At 42.3% G+C, this 12,601-nt stretch overlaps 1 protein-coding gene across 2 annotated transcripts in view; it reads right to left on the bottom strand.

The window, feature by feature from the left end:
* Window positions 1-217: 217 nt before the first annotated feature.
* LOC308525815 (testis-specific gene 10 protein-like) overlaps window positions 218-12,601 on the bottom strand; it is a 124,854-nt gene continuing 112,470 nt past the window's right edge. For both annotated transcript variants that reach the window (XM_081100662.1, XM_081100661.1), the window contains 4 exons: window positions 9,405-9,607; window positions 7,481-7,585; window positions 7,167-7,316; window positions 218-938 (listed from right to left, as the gene is read on the bottom strand). In XM_081100662.1, coding sequence (XP_080956788.1) covers window positions 914-938; window positions 7,167-7,316; window positions 7,481-7,585; window positions 9,405-9,607 — 483 coding nt within the window. In that variant the 3' untranslated portion in view covers window positions 218-913. The remainder of the gene's footprint in view (window positions 939-7,166; window positions 7,317-7,480; window positions 7,586-9,404; window positions 9,608-12,601) is intronic.

The following is a 12,601-nucleotide window of genomic DNA, read 5'->3' as shown; positions in this document are numbered from 1 at the left end:
CTATTAATGACAGATTTTTAAAAAATAAATGGCAAGAATACAAATAGATAATATCAGTAAAATGCAGTAGTGTTCAGGCTCTTAATTCAAAGTCAATGGACAGAAAAGAAAAGAGATTTAGAGGGTTTTAGGGGAAATAAGGAAGCGCCAATGGAGTGGTTACTCAGAAAACAAACACCTGCCACAGGCAAAAAAATAAAAAAATAAAATGGCAATTAAGTTGATTGCAGTACTTTAATGTTTTAAAGAAAACTTATTAAAAATACAGATTTTAAAAAAATCTTACATTCTTGACAGATATAGCATCACCTGCCTTTCTAAAAATGGTATGGTAAACACAATTGTAGAAATGTATGCTAATCAGTGGTACAATATTATGGACTTAAAAATCCTGACACACTCCTACTATCTGCTGCTTTGAAGTCAGATTATGGCCTGGAATTTACATCAGGCTGGGTCCAAAGTGGCATATTGGGACCCAGGCCAGGATCAGTAAACTGTGCCTATTTTGGCAGGACTTCTCCAGCCAAGAAAGGATAAGTAACAAAGAAAAATAACCTACCAATTATTTGAGATACCAAGAAAAGTAAGGAAATCAGTTTTGTAAAAAACACGTTTCCCTCTTTTTTACAAGCTTCTTTATTTACTCCGGATAGTTAACAGTGTTCAATAGTGAAGTAAGTGGACTTTACACTCACTATTACTGTATGGGTAGAAAGAGCCACATGCATTTTTGTTTTTGTAAGTCATCTCTGATCTCTGCAATATGGCACATGAGAACAGATTCAGAGGCACAAAGTTAATATATACATTTAACATTGTCAAGGATTCAAAAATAAATGCAATCAAATAGAAAAAAAAATCAGTTTAACATTTTGACCTTTCCCAAGTATGTGAAGAATCTTTCCGCATGTCAGAAATCTCTATAGCAAAGATTCCTATGAGAGAGAAGAAAATTGTGCACATTAATATTTTTAATTCAAAGATTTCACCATGTATAAAAATATATTCTAGTATTACTTCAGGAATACTTAAGATTTTTCCCAACTTCTGTGAAGAAACACAGATACAGTGTATATTTCTTTTGCTCAGTTTTTACAAATGGTGATACATCCATATCTTGGAATCATAGTCAACAATAAAAGGGAATGGATTATTATTACATACAACTTGAATGGATCTCAAGAACATTGTGCTAAATAAAAAAAAAATCTATCTCAAAACGTTACGTAGTGTGTGTGATCCCATTTCTATAATATTCTCGAAATGATAGAATTACAGAGGTGGAGAAGAAATTAGTGCTTGCCAGGTGGTGGGTGTGTGCTTTAACTATGAAGGGATATCACGAGCTATTGAGTTCCTTGTTGCTTATGGAACAATTCAGTGTCTTGATTGTGGTGATGAAATATGGGTGGTTTGTAAAAAAAGCTGCACACACATGAGTGCATGCAAAAACTGGTGAAAACTGAAAAAGGCCTATATTAACATTGTACCAATGTTAATCTCTTGGTTTGTAAGATATTGTCATTGGTAAACTGGGGGAAGGCCATGGGTAACTCTCTATAACTATTTTTGCACCTACCAGTTATACTGTAATTCTTTCCAAACTAGAGGCCTGATGCACGACAGTCGTGCATGGCGGGGGGGGGGGGGGGGGGGGAGGGGGGGCGCAGGGGTCCCCTCAGCCCAGCCTGCACCCTCTCACAATCCAGGACTGCTGGCTCCTAATTGCTCACCTGCCTGCCTGCCTGATTGCCCCTAACTGGCCCCCCCAACAGCCTGGTCATCCCCAACAGCCCCCCTCTGCTGGCCTGATCGCCCCTAACTGGCCCCCCCCACCAGCCTGGTCATCCCCAACAGCCCCCCTCTGCTGGCCTGGTCGCCCCTAACTGACCCCCCCTCCGCTAGCCTGGTCACCCCTTACTGCCCCCCCTCCGCTGGCCTTGGTTGCCCCCAACTGCCGCCCCCTCTTGGCCAGGTCACCCCCAACTGCCCTCCCTGCCAGCCTGGTCGCCCCTCACTGGCTCCCCTGCCAGCCTACTCACCCCCAACTGCCCCCTGCCGGCCTGGTTGCCCCTCACTGGCTCCCCTGCCAGCCTACTCACCCCCATCTGCCCCCCTGCTGGCCTGGTCGTCCCCAACTGCCCCCTCCTGCTGGCCTGGTCACCCCTAACTGCCCCCCCCCACTGGCCTGGTTGCCCTTCACTGTCCCCCTCTGCCAGCCTAGTCACCCCCAACTGCCCCCCTCTGCCATCCTGATTGCCCCTCACTGCCCGCCCTGCCGGCCTAGTCACCCCATGCAGCCTGTTTGGTCATCCATTCAGTTGTTTTGGATGTGATGGCCCCTGGCTCTTTATATATATAGATAAAAAGTAAAATAAAACAAAATTGGTACACCCACACAATGGAATATCATTCAGTAGTTAAAAGAAATATGCAACAACATCTGAAGCACATGAAAACCTGGGGAAATCTCTAATATGTTATGCTAAGTGAAAGCCAGCCATTAGAGGCTATATATGATAAGATTTCATTTATATGACAGCCTGGAAAAGGCAAAGGAACAAGAAACAGACCAGTGGTTAGAGAAAAGCAAATTAAGTAAATTCATTGTCTAAATAATAGGTGGCCATCAAAGGATACCATTTAAAACTAACAGCAAAAGTTAAGTCAGAAGATTCAAGATGACGGCAGAGTAGGTGGAATTTACACTCACCTCCTCCAAGGACAGAACTGGAATTGCAACTAAATATAGAACAACCTGAATAATCAAGTAAAGACTAGCTGAACAGAAGTCTTATAACCAAGGATTAATAGAAGCCACATAAAAATGGTAAGAAGGGCAGAGCCATGAAAAAGGCCAGCCTGCACCCACAGGTGGCAGTTGAGGTTCTGGAGGGATATCTCAATTGCAGGGGGTTCACCATGAGAAGCACGGGATCTCAAGCGCTCACCTAGCTCCCTGGCCCAGAGCACCAGAACTGGGAAAAGGAGCCCACATAAAATCTAACTGTGAAAACCAGCAGGGATTCTGTCCTGCATGGAGAGGTAGGGGCCCTCTAAGAACCAGACCTCCTCTTAGAGCACCAATGCACAAAATCTTATTCACAGCCAGTCACCCTGTATTCCAGCAGAGAGAGGGAAGAGCAGACTAGAGGCCTGTGAGGAGAGATGGGTTTATAACTTTGGGGAGAGAGCCAAAGGGGCAGCCGCCAGGATTCGTGTGCTGAGTCCCATTCTCAAACTGCAGATGCTATCTTTTTTGGGTGGAGCACTCCCTTCCTTATGGCATCAGCCTGAGGGAATACAAAAGCCCTATCCTCTCAACTCCCTATTGCCACACCCTGCAGAGCTCATGGAGTCAGCTGACTGGGCCATGGTACAGAGGTCTCAGCAGACTCAGGGGTATCCTTGACTGAGGTATGTGGCTTTGGGGTGGGGTCAATCCCCCCACTTTCCTGTGAACTTGATGGGTGTCTTCCCATCAAGGGAGATACACTAGACCCAACCTCTGGGCTCCTGGCGGCCTCATCCTGACTCTTGGTGGTCCCTTCCTGCCAAGGAGGCCTGGACTGAATCTGGGACAGACTGAGTTGTGTGGCTCTAGGATGAGGTCCATTTTTCTTGCACGGAGCCCTACTTTCAACTGGCCAAATGCTGGTCTGTTTAGGCTTGAAAAACTCTGCTGGCCTCACCCTACTCACCACTCACTGAGACTCTGCCCCACTACAAAGGTCTGTAGGAACCTGGCAGGTGGGAGCTAGACTTTGTATATCCTGGGACTTTTGCTGATGCCTCTGACGCAGCACTGGTAAGAGTTTGAACTTGTATCAATCTGGTGAACACCACTTTCCCTACCTGGTGACTCACTGACAACCTACTGCATGCAATTCAAGTACTATAAGAGGCTTTTCCAGTGACTGAAGGCAGTCAGCAGGTGGAGGCCAGCAAAGGAAGAACTGCAGATGCCTTGCAATTTTTGCTGACCTGTCCCCAGGCCTGGTGCTAGTGGAAGCTGGCTTTGGTATGCAGCTTGGTCTTCCACACACACCAAGGCCCAGCAGAGGCAGCTACAAACTATGAATCACTTTGTAGCTCCAAACAAGTAGCTCTGAGCCATCACAGTGACATTGACCTGCACCAGAGTCTCTCCCAAAATGCCCCAGAACAAACACACCCAGTGGCCAGCTTCAGACAACATCAGAGCAGGATCCAATTAACTGCACAAGTGGCACATCCAAAGGGAGATCTTGGCAGGCACCAGACCCTGCTGAGGAGAATTCTACTTTATGTGGTCAGCACCTGCATAGCACCTCATACTCTGTGATCAGGAACAATCCTCATAGTCAGCCATCCTGGGTGTCAAACTCACTAATGAACAGTCCAATAGCAAGCTCAAGACTCAACCACAACAGGAGGGCTCACAAAACACACACAAGGGACATTACTAGAGCACCCAGCTCAGATGAGGAAAGAGACTGCACCACTGGGTCCCACAGGACACCTACTACGTAAGTTCACCCTACCAAGACTGGGAGATATAGATTTACCTAATACATAGAAACAAACACAGGGAGATGGACAAAATAGTGAGACAAAGAAACATGCCCCAAGTAAAAAAACAAACAAAAAACAAACAAACCAGGAGATATCTCCAGAAAAAGAGCTAAATAAAATGAGGGTAAGCAATTTGCGTTAAAAAAAAAATGTTTATAAAGATGCTAAAGGAACTAGTGAGAACTTCAACAAAGAGACAGCAAGCATAAAAATATATACAGAAACCATAAAGAAGAACCAGTCAAAAAGGAAGTACACAGTATCTGAAATGAAGAATATACTAGAACAGTGATGGCGAACCTATGACACGCGTGTCAGAGGTTACACGCGAACTCATTTTTTTGGTTGATTTTTCTTTGTTAAATGGCATTTAAATATATAAAATAAATATCAAAAATATAAATCTTTGTTTTACTATGGTTGCAAATATAAAAAAATTTTTATATGTGACACGGCACCAGAGTTAAATTAGGGTTTTTCAAAATGCTGACACGCCGAGCTCAAAAGGTTCGCCATCACTGTACTAGAAGGAACAAACAGTAGGTTGGATGAAGTAGACTTTGATTCAGAAATTTAGAAGACAAGGTAGTAAAAAACTCAATTAGAGCAGCAAAGAAAAAAAATTCTAATATGAGGATAGTTTAAGGGACATTTGGGACAACATGAATCATAACAACATCTGCATCATAGAGGTACCAGAAAAAGAGAGAGGGAGAAAGGAAGGTATTGAGAATCTATTTGAAGAAATAATGGCTGAAAATTTCCCTAATGTGGTGAAGGAAATAACATAAGTCCAGGAAGCGCAGAGTCCCAAACAAGATGTACCTAAAGAGGCCCATATCAAGACACATCATAGTTAAAATGCAAAGGTTAAAGATAAAGAGAAAATCTGAAAAGCAGCAAGAGAAAAGCAGTTAGCTACATACAAGGAAGCTCCCATAAGACTGTCAGCTGATTTCTCAACAGACACATTTCAGGCCAGAAGGGATTGGCATCAAATACTCAAAATAATGAAAAGCAAAGACCTATACCCAAGACTACTTTACCCAGCAAGGTTATCATTTAAAATTGAAGGAGAAGGAGTTTCAAAGACAAGAAAAAGCTAGGGGAGTTGATTACCAATAAACCAGTATTATAAGAAATGTTAAAGGGTTTTCTTAAAGGTGAAGAAAAAGAAAGAGAATGAGAAGGAAGCAGAAGAAGGAGGAGGCAGAGGAGGAGGAGGAGGAAGGGGAGGAAGAAGAGGAGACTACAGAGAATGAAATGGCAATAAATTTGTAAGTATCAATAAATCACTTTAAATATAAGTGGCTTAAATACTCCAATCAAAATACATAGGGTAGTTGAAAACTACCTTGATATTTACAGAATATTTCATGGTAGAACAACAGAATATACATTCTTCTCAAGTACACATGAAATATTCTCAAAGAATACCTCAAGAAACAAGAACAATCTCAAATAAACAATCTAACCATCCACTTAAAGGAATTAGAAAAGAAGCAACAAAAAAAGCCCAGAGTAAACTGAAGGAAGGAAATAATAAAGATCACAGTGGATATAAATGACATAGAAACTGAAAAAACAATACAAAAGATCAATGAAACCAAGAACTGGTTCTTTGACACAATAAAAAAGATTGACAGACCTTTAACCAGAGTGACCATGAAAAAAAGAGGATGCAATAAATAAGATCAGAAATTAAAGAGGAGAAGTAACAATTACAAAAGAGTATAGGAAAATAATATGAACAACTATATGCCAACAATTGAACAACAAATTGAAATGGATAAATTCCTAGGAAATACAATCTTCCAAAATTGAATCAGGAGAATCAGAAAACCTGAATAGATGATTGCAACTAATAAAATTGAAGCAGCAATGAAAAAACTCCCAACAAACAAAAGCCCTGGTAAAATTCATAGGTGAATTTTACCAAACATTTAAAGAAGAACTAACAAAACAGACGGCCCAGAAATCAATCCACGTCTCTGTGGTCAATTAATATTTGACAAAGAAAGCAAAAGCATAAGATGGAGTAAAGACAGTCTTTTCAATAAATGGTGTTGAGAAAATTAGACAGATACATGCAAAAAAAAATTTAAACTAGACCCCAACTTATACCATACACAAGAGTGAACTCAAATGGATAAAAGATTTAAATGTAAGTCATGAAACCATAAAAATCCTAGAAGAAAATATAGGCAGTAAAATTTCAGAAATGCCAAGGTTGTGGGTTTGATCCACAATGAATACATAAATAAGTAGAACAACAAATTGTTGTCTCTCTCTCTGTGGGTGTCACTCTCTCTCTCCCTTCCTCTCTCTCTAAAAATTCAATAAAAATTTAATACAAATGGATGTAGAAATAAAAAGAAAATCAGATTTTAAAAATAAAATTTATGTAAACAGATAAAATAGAAATCGTTCACTTTGGAATATTTATATAAAACTAATAGTCAAAATACTTTCTTTTTATGTAAACATAACTAATCACGTTTCAATAGCACTATTCCTGACAGACTGTTACTGAGTTTCCTTACATCCTCAAATAGTCACTGTATATATTGCTATATGGTCCCCAGAGAAAGGACCCTTAAACCACTCACTCTTCTAGGGATCGATCCAGGCCTCGGTCAGGAGATCGGTGGTGAGCACGTTCCGGTGAATGACATTTTGTAATTGGCTTTATTGTAGAATTCAAATAATAAGCATTACTTGAGTAGTTCTGGCGGCGAAGTTCTTGCACAGCCCTCTCCCTAATGCAAAAAAGTTTAAAACAGAACTTCTTAAATTTTATATCCAATGACATTATTAATCCAGTAAAACTGAAGTTCAATTTCCACATCATGGAATAACCAGAATCTGTTGTTATCTAAGAAAGAATGCTCCCAGCCTAAATACTGGATAGAGACCAACTTACCTTTCAAAGCGCTCGGTCCCTAGCTGTCTTTTGGTAATGTCTAAATCAGCTTCCAGTTGCGTGACGACATTCCTGAACTGGGCCACATCTCTACTCTGGATGGCCCTGTGTAAAAGAATGTAAGAGAGAGAGTTGATTAGACTTTTAAACGTCTAGAACTTCTGAACCATGTTGGCAATGTTCTCAGCTGGATCCAAGCCAAACTGTGATCTTTATGGACGTATATGCCAATTTTAGGTGTAGTAAATGTACAGGTAGCCTACTTGAAAAGCTTAAGGTGTGCCAATCACATTAAATTAGTTCAACTTTCTCTGTGTCAGTTTTCTTGTGTTTACATGAAGTAATATTATCTCTTATCTATCTCTATTATCTATTTATAGCACATTATTTTTATAGAAGTACTTTAAAGTATTGTACTCTTGAGTAATGGTATAACCAAATAATCAAAACTGGAATTCACTAGCACCATAATTCATATGGTCTGTTATATATTAGATCAACCAAGTGCTTTATGTACACTCAGAATTAAATCTGACATTCCCACGCACACTCTCCTCCATTTAACAGGATCTCCTTTAGGGCTAAGCCATGCCACAAACACCCATAACACGGCGCCCTGTCATCAGGAAGATAACGACAGAGACGAATGCTGCTTGTACGGAGCGCTCCCCTCTCTGCTTGTTCCCAGGACAGCACTCTAGAACACACAGGCTGATCGTGTTTACCAGGGTAACGGACAGTACTGATCAGCCAGTCTAAAACAGAAGGTAGTCTTTAAGGTTACATTCTTAAGAGATTTCCACCTCTGGCTTGAGAAAGTGACCTGGCAGAACCGGTTAAAGGTAGCACAACAGCCCAGCGGCAGTGACTAAGGACTCAGTGACAGCTGCCATAACCTGGAAACAGTTTCTGAAGGAACTGGCTTTGGCTTTACAGGTTGGGCTCAGTCAGGGGCTCCTGTGAGTGGCTGATTCCTGAGACCATGATTCCTGTCCCTCCCCAGACCCCATGCTCAGACGGGAGGGCAGAGTTGAGGCTGGATGAAAGTGTTACAGAGGAGACAGGTAAGAACAGAGGCTGGGGGTCCCCATGCCTCTGTTTTTGGTGAGAGGTGACCAAGTTTACAATAGAACATTCACTCTCCAGGCAGGCATTTCCACCCACCCTCCCAGCAGGGTCATGGAATAAGCTGCTAATGGTGCTGGGATGCTGAAAGAAGCAGCCACAATCATGCTCTAAGTCAGTGGTTCTCAACCTGTGGGTTGCGACCCTTTTGGCAGTCGAACGACCCTTTCACAGGGGTCGCCTAAGACCATCCTGCATATCAGATATTTACATTACAATTCATAACAGTAGCAACATTACAGTTATGAAGTAGCAATGAAAATAATTTTATGGTTGGGTCACAACATGAGGGACTGTATTTAAAGGGCCAGAAGGTTGAGAACCACTGCTCTAAGGGAAGTCTTCAGTATTCTGGGAATGCAGGAGTCCTTGCAGGTATCTAGTGTGTACAATTATAGGTACACAAGCAAATACAGTGTGACAAATGGAAAGATTGGGGAGCAATGCCAGGTGGGTTCATATATAGAAAAATTCTGGTTTCAGAAGTGTGTTTTTTTTCTAATACTGTCTTTATTTCCTAAAGACAGTATTTTAGACCAGATATCTTATTATACCCAAAGCTCTATTGGAAACAACCAACACAATGGTTAAACTTAAATTTAAATCAATTTAGCTAAACATATAATAGAAACTAGCACTAAATTTTTGGCAAATCATAATATTTCTGGTGCTCAGTTTAATTAATAGCTAATTATGGATCCTTAAATTATATAAATTCCAGCTTTAAAATTCTACTAACCAATAAAGTATCAAAAATTTAAGGAATATGACTTTGTTATTATACTGCTAACAAACTCACATTTTATTTTCTGCCAAACACAGGTGTTCTTTAAGCAGCTGAATTTCAGATTCTTTTTCTTGAAGCGCTATCTGAGACTGATATTCTTTGTCCCGATTGGCCACCAGCAAAGCTTCTAGATTCTGCATGGAGATTCTCTCATTTGTCATCTGACTTCTAAGGAGTTCTATTTCAGAACGAGCGGAATCTAACTCATTCTCCATCTGTACAACAATAGGAAGATATCTATAATTATTCCCATTCATTTACTCAACTGATAGATTATCAAAGAGTCATAAAACTTCTGTATTATGTTATAAACTAACAACACCTTTTAATTTCTTGATTAGATATACTGTCCTACTTCTTACCAAATACAAACAGAGAATCACTTTCCCTAACTCTTTGCTAATATCAGAAAATTCATTAATAACTAGTGAATTATTAATTCCAAACTGCAAACAATTTCCATTTCCAGCTTTGATATTTACTTATATATTTCTGCAAGACTGACATGTGACTACTGCTTTTACTGTATGAGGCGAGTAACCACCTTACGAAATGTCATTGTACTCCATTGTTAAGAAAGACAAGGAGTCATTACACATGCCCTCTCTTGCATAAACCCTTGGAAACCTTCATTTTTTTGAAGGTTATCTTGAACCTGAAATACACTGTGTAAGCCAATATTTCTCCAAATGGAAGAAGACCAGACATTACCATTTAGAAAAAAAATTATTTCTAAAATTATCTCATAATGCACATTATAATAAATTATATGTGCACTTTATAAAAGTAAATGTGATAAGATAAAACTCTAAGAAAAAAGAATTCAGTAAGAATGAGATTACTGCCCAGCCAGCATGGCTCAGTGATTGAGCCTCTACCTATGAACCAGGAGGTTCTATTCCTGGTCAGGGCACATGCCCAGGCTGCAGGCTCCATCCCCAGTAGGGGGCATGCAGGAGGCAGCTGATCAATGAGTCTCTCTCATCATTGATGTTTCTCTCCCTCTCTCCCTCTTCCTTCCTCTCTGAAATCAATAAAAATATATCTTTAACAAATGAGATTATTAGGGGAGTGGTAGGCAGCTGGGGGAAGAACTTCCTAGACTAGATACAATTAAAAAATGATGCCTGACCAAACAAAAACATATTGATGGTCAATATAAACTTAAAATTTGGCAGAAAAAAAACTGAAAGAAAACAAACTCAGTAAATAAAATACAGAGTTAATATCTTAGTATAAGGAACTCATACAAATTGATGAGAAATGTAACAGAAAATTTATAAAATATAGCTATTTGGAAAACATGTGGAAAAATTTACTCTTATGAATAATCAAAGAAATATAAATTAAAACAAGATGCTATTTCGAGTTTGGGGTATCTTCACCTTGACAGTAGTGACCTTTTGGGTTGGATGAGTATGTGGTGTAGGGAGTTGCCTATGCCTCATAGTGTGCTTACAGCACCCCTGGCTTCTACTAGAGGCCAGTGGCATCCCCCATCCCAGCAGTGACAACCACAAGTATCTCCAGACATTGCTGGATGTCCACTGGGGGGGGGGGGGGCGGGGGGGGGGCGGGGGGGGGGAGGGCACGGGGGCAAAATCTCCTTCAGTTGAACCACTGTTCCAGTTTAACAAATTGGTAAATTTCTTAGTGTGTGTTGATTAACATTAAAATGGGCAATTATAAGTTCATACACTCTGCTGTCAGGAATACAAAATGGAGTGTCACTTTTTTTGCTAAAAGGTTTATTAGAATACTGGAGGCCCGGTGCACAAAAATTTGTGCACTCGGGGGTAGGGGTTCCCTCAGCCCAGCCTGTGCCCTCTCGCAGTCTGGGACCCCTCGGGGGATGACCACTTGCTGACTTAGGCCAGCTCTCCGGGGGATTGGGCCTAAGATGGCAATCAGACATACCTCTGGCAGCCCGAGAGACCTCAGGGGATGTCCACTTGCCAGCGGGGAGCAGACCTAAGCTGCAGTCGGACATCCTTAGCGCTGCTGAGGAGGCAGGAGAGGTTCCCACCACCACCGCTGTACTGGCAGCCATCAGACTGGCTTGTGGTTGAGCAGAGCTCCTCCCATGTAAGAGCGCCCTGACCACCAGAGGGCAGCTCTTGCATTGAGCATCTGCCCCCTGGTGGTCAGTGTGTGTCATAGTGATCAGTCATTCCCAGTCTTTCTGCTGTTAGGGTCAGTTTGCATATTACCCTTTTACTATATAGGATAGAGGCCTGGAGCACAGGAGGGGGCCGGCTGGTTTGCTCTGATGGGTGTCCCAGATCAGGGTGGGGGTCCCGCTTGGGTGCCTGGCCAGCCTGGGTAAGGGGCTGATGGCTGTTTGCAGCTGGTCACACCCCCTTCAGGGTGGGGGTCCACACTGGGGTGCCTGGCCAGCCTGGATGAGGGGCTGATGGCTGTTTGCAGCTGATCACACCCCCTTCAGGGTGGGGGTCCCCACTGGGGTGCCTGGCCAGTGTGGGTGAGGGGCTGAGGGCCGTTTTCAGGCTGGCGGACGACTGAAGCTCCCAGCCTCTTTTTTTTTTTTTAATTCTGGGATTTATTTACCTTATATAACTGTCACTGGAGCTGAAAGCCGGCTCAGCTCTGAGGCCATGGCTGGCTGAAAGCAGGTATCTGGGATTTGTTTAGCTTGTATAATTGAAACTCTATTGCCATCACTGGCGCTCTAAGCTCTGAGCCTGCGACGGCTGAAAGCAGGTACCTGGGGTTTGTTTAGCTTCAATAATTGCAACATTGTTGCATCCGGAGCTCAGAGCTGGGCCGTGGCAGGCGGGGGACCTTGGCTTCCTCCATCACTGGAGCAAGCAAGCCTCATGTTCACTTCAGCTGCGCGGCTGCTGGCCGCCATCTTTGTTGGCAGTTAATTTGCATATCCTGCTGATTAGCCAATGGGAAGCGTAGCGGAGGTATGGTTAATTACCATGTTTGTCTATTATTAGATAGGATAATTTACACTAGAGGCCCAGTGCACAAAATTCATGCACTCGGGGGAGGGGGGCGGTCCCTCAGTCCGGCCTGAGCCCTCTTGCAATCCGGGACCCCTCGGGAGATGTCCATCTGCCAGCTTAGGCCTGATCCCCTCAGAGATCAGGCCTAAACTGGCAGGTGGACATCTCACAGCCTGGGGCTTTCACAGTCCAGGATCCCTAACTCCTTACTGCCTGTCTGCAACAGAGGTGGGAGAG

Source organism: Myotis nattereri, assembly GCF_964212035.1.
Source record: "Myotis nattereri genome assembly, chromosome: 10".
NCBI lineage: Eukaryota > Metazoa > Chordata > Mammalia > Chiroptera > Vespertilionidae > Myotis > Myotis nattereri.
The sequence above is the reverse complement of the archived record's forward strand: the minus strand, read 5'-3'. Positions and strand labels throughout refer to the sequence as shown.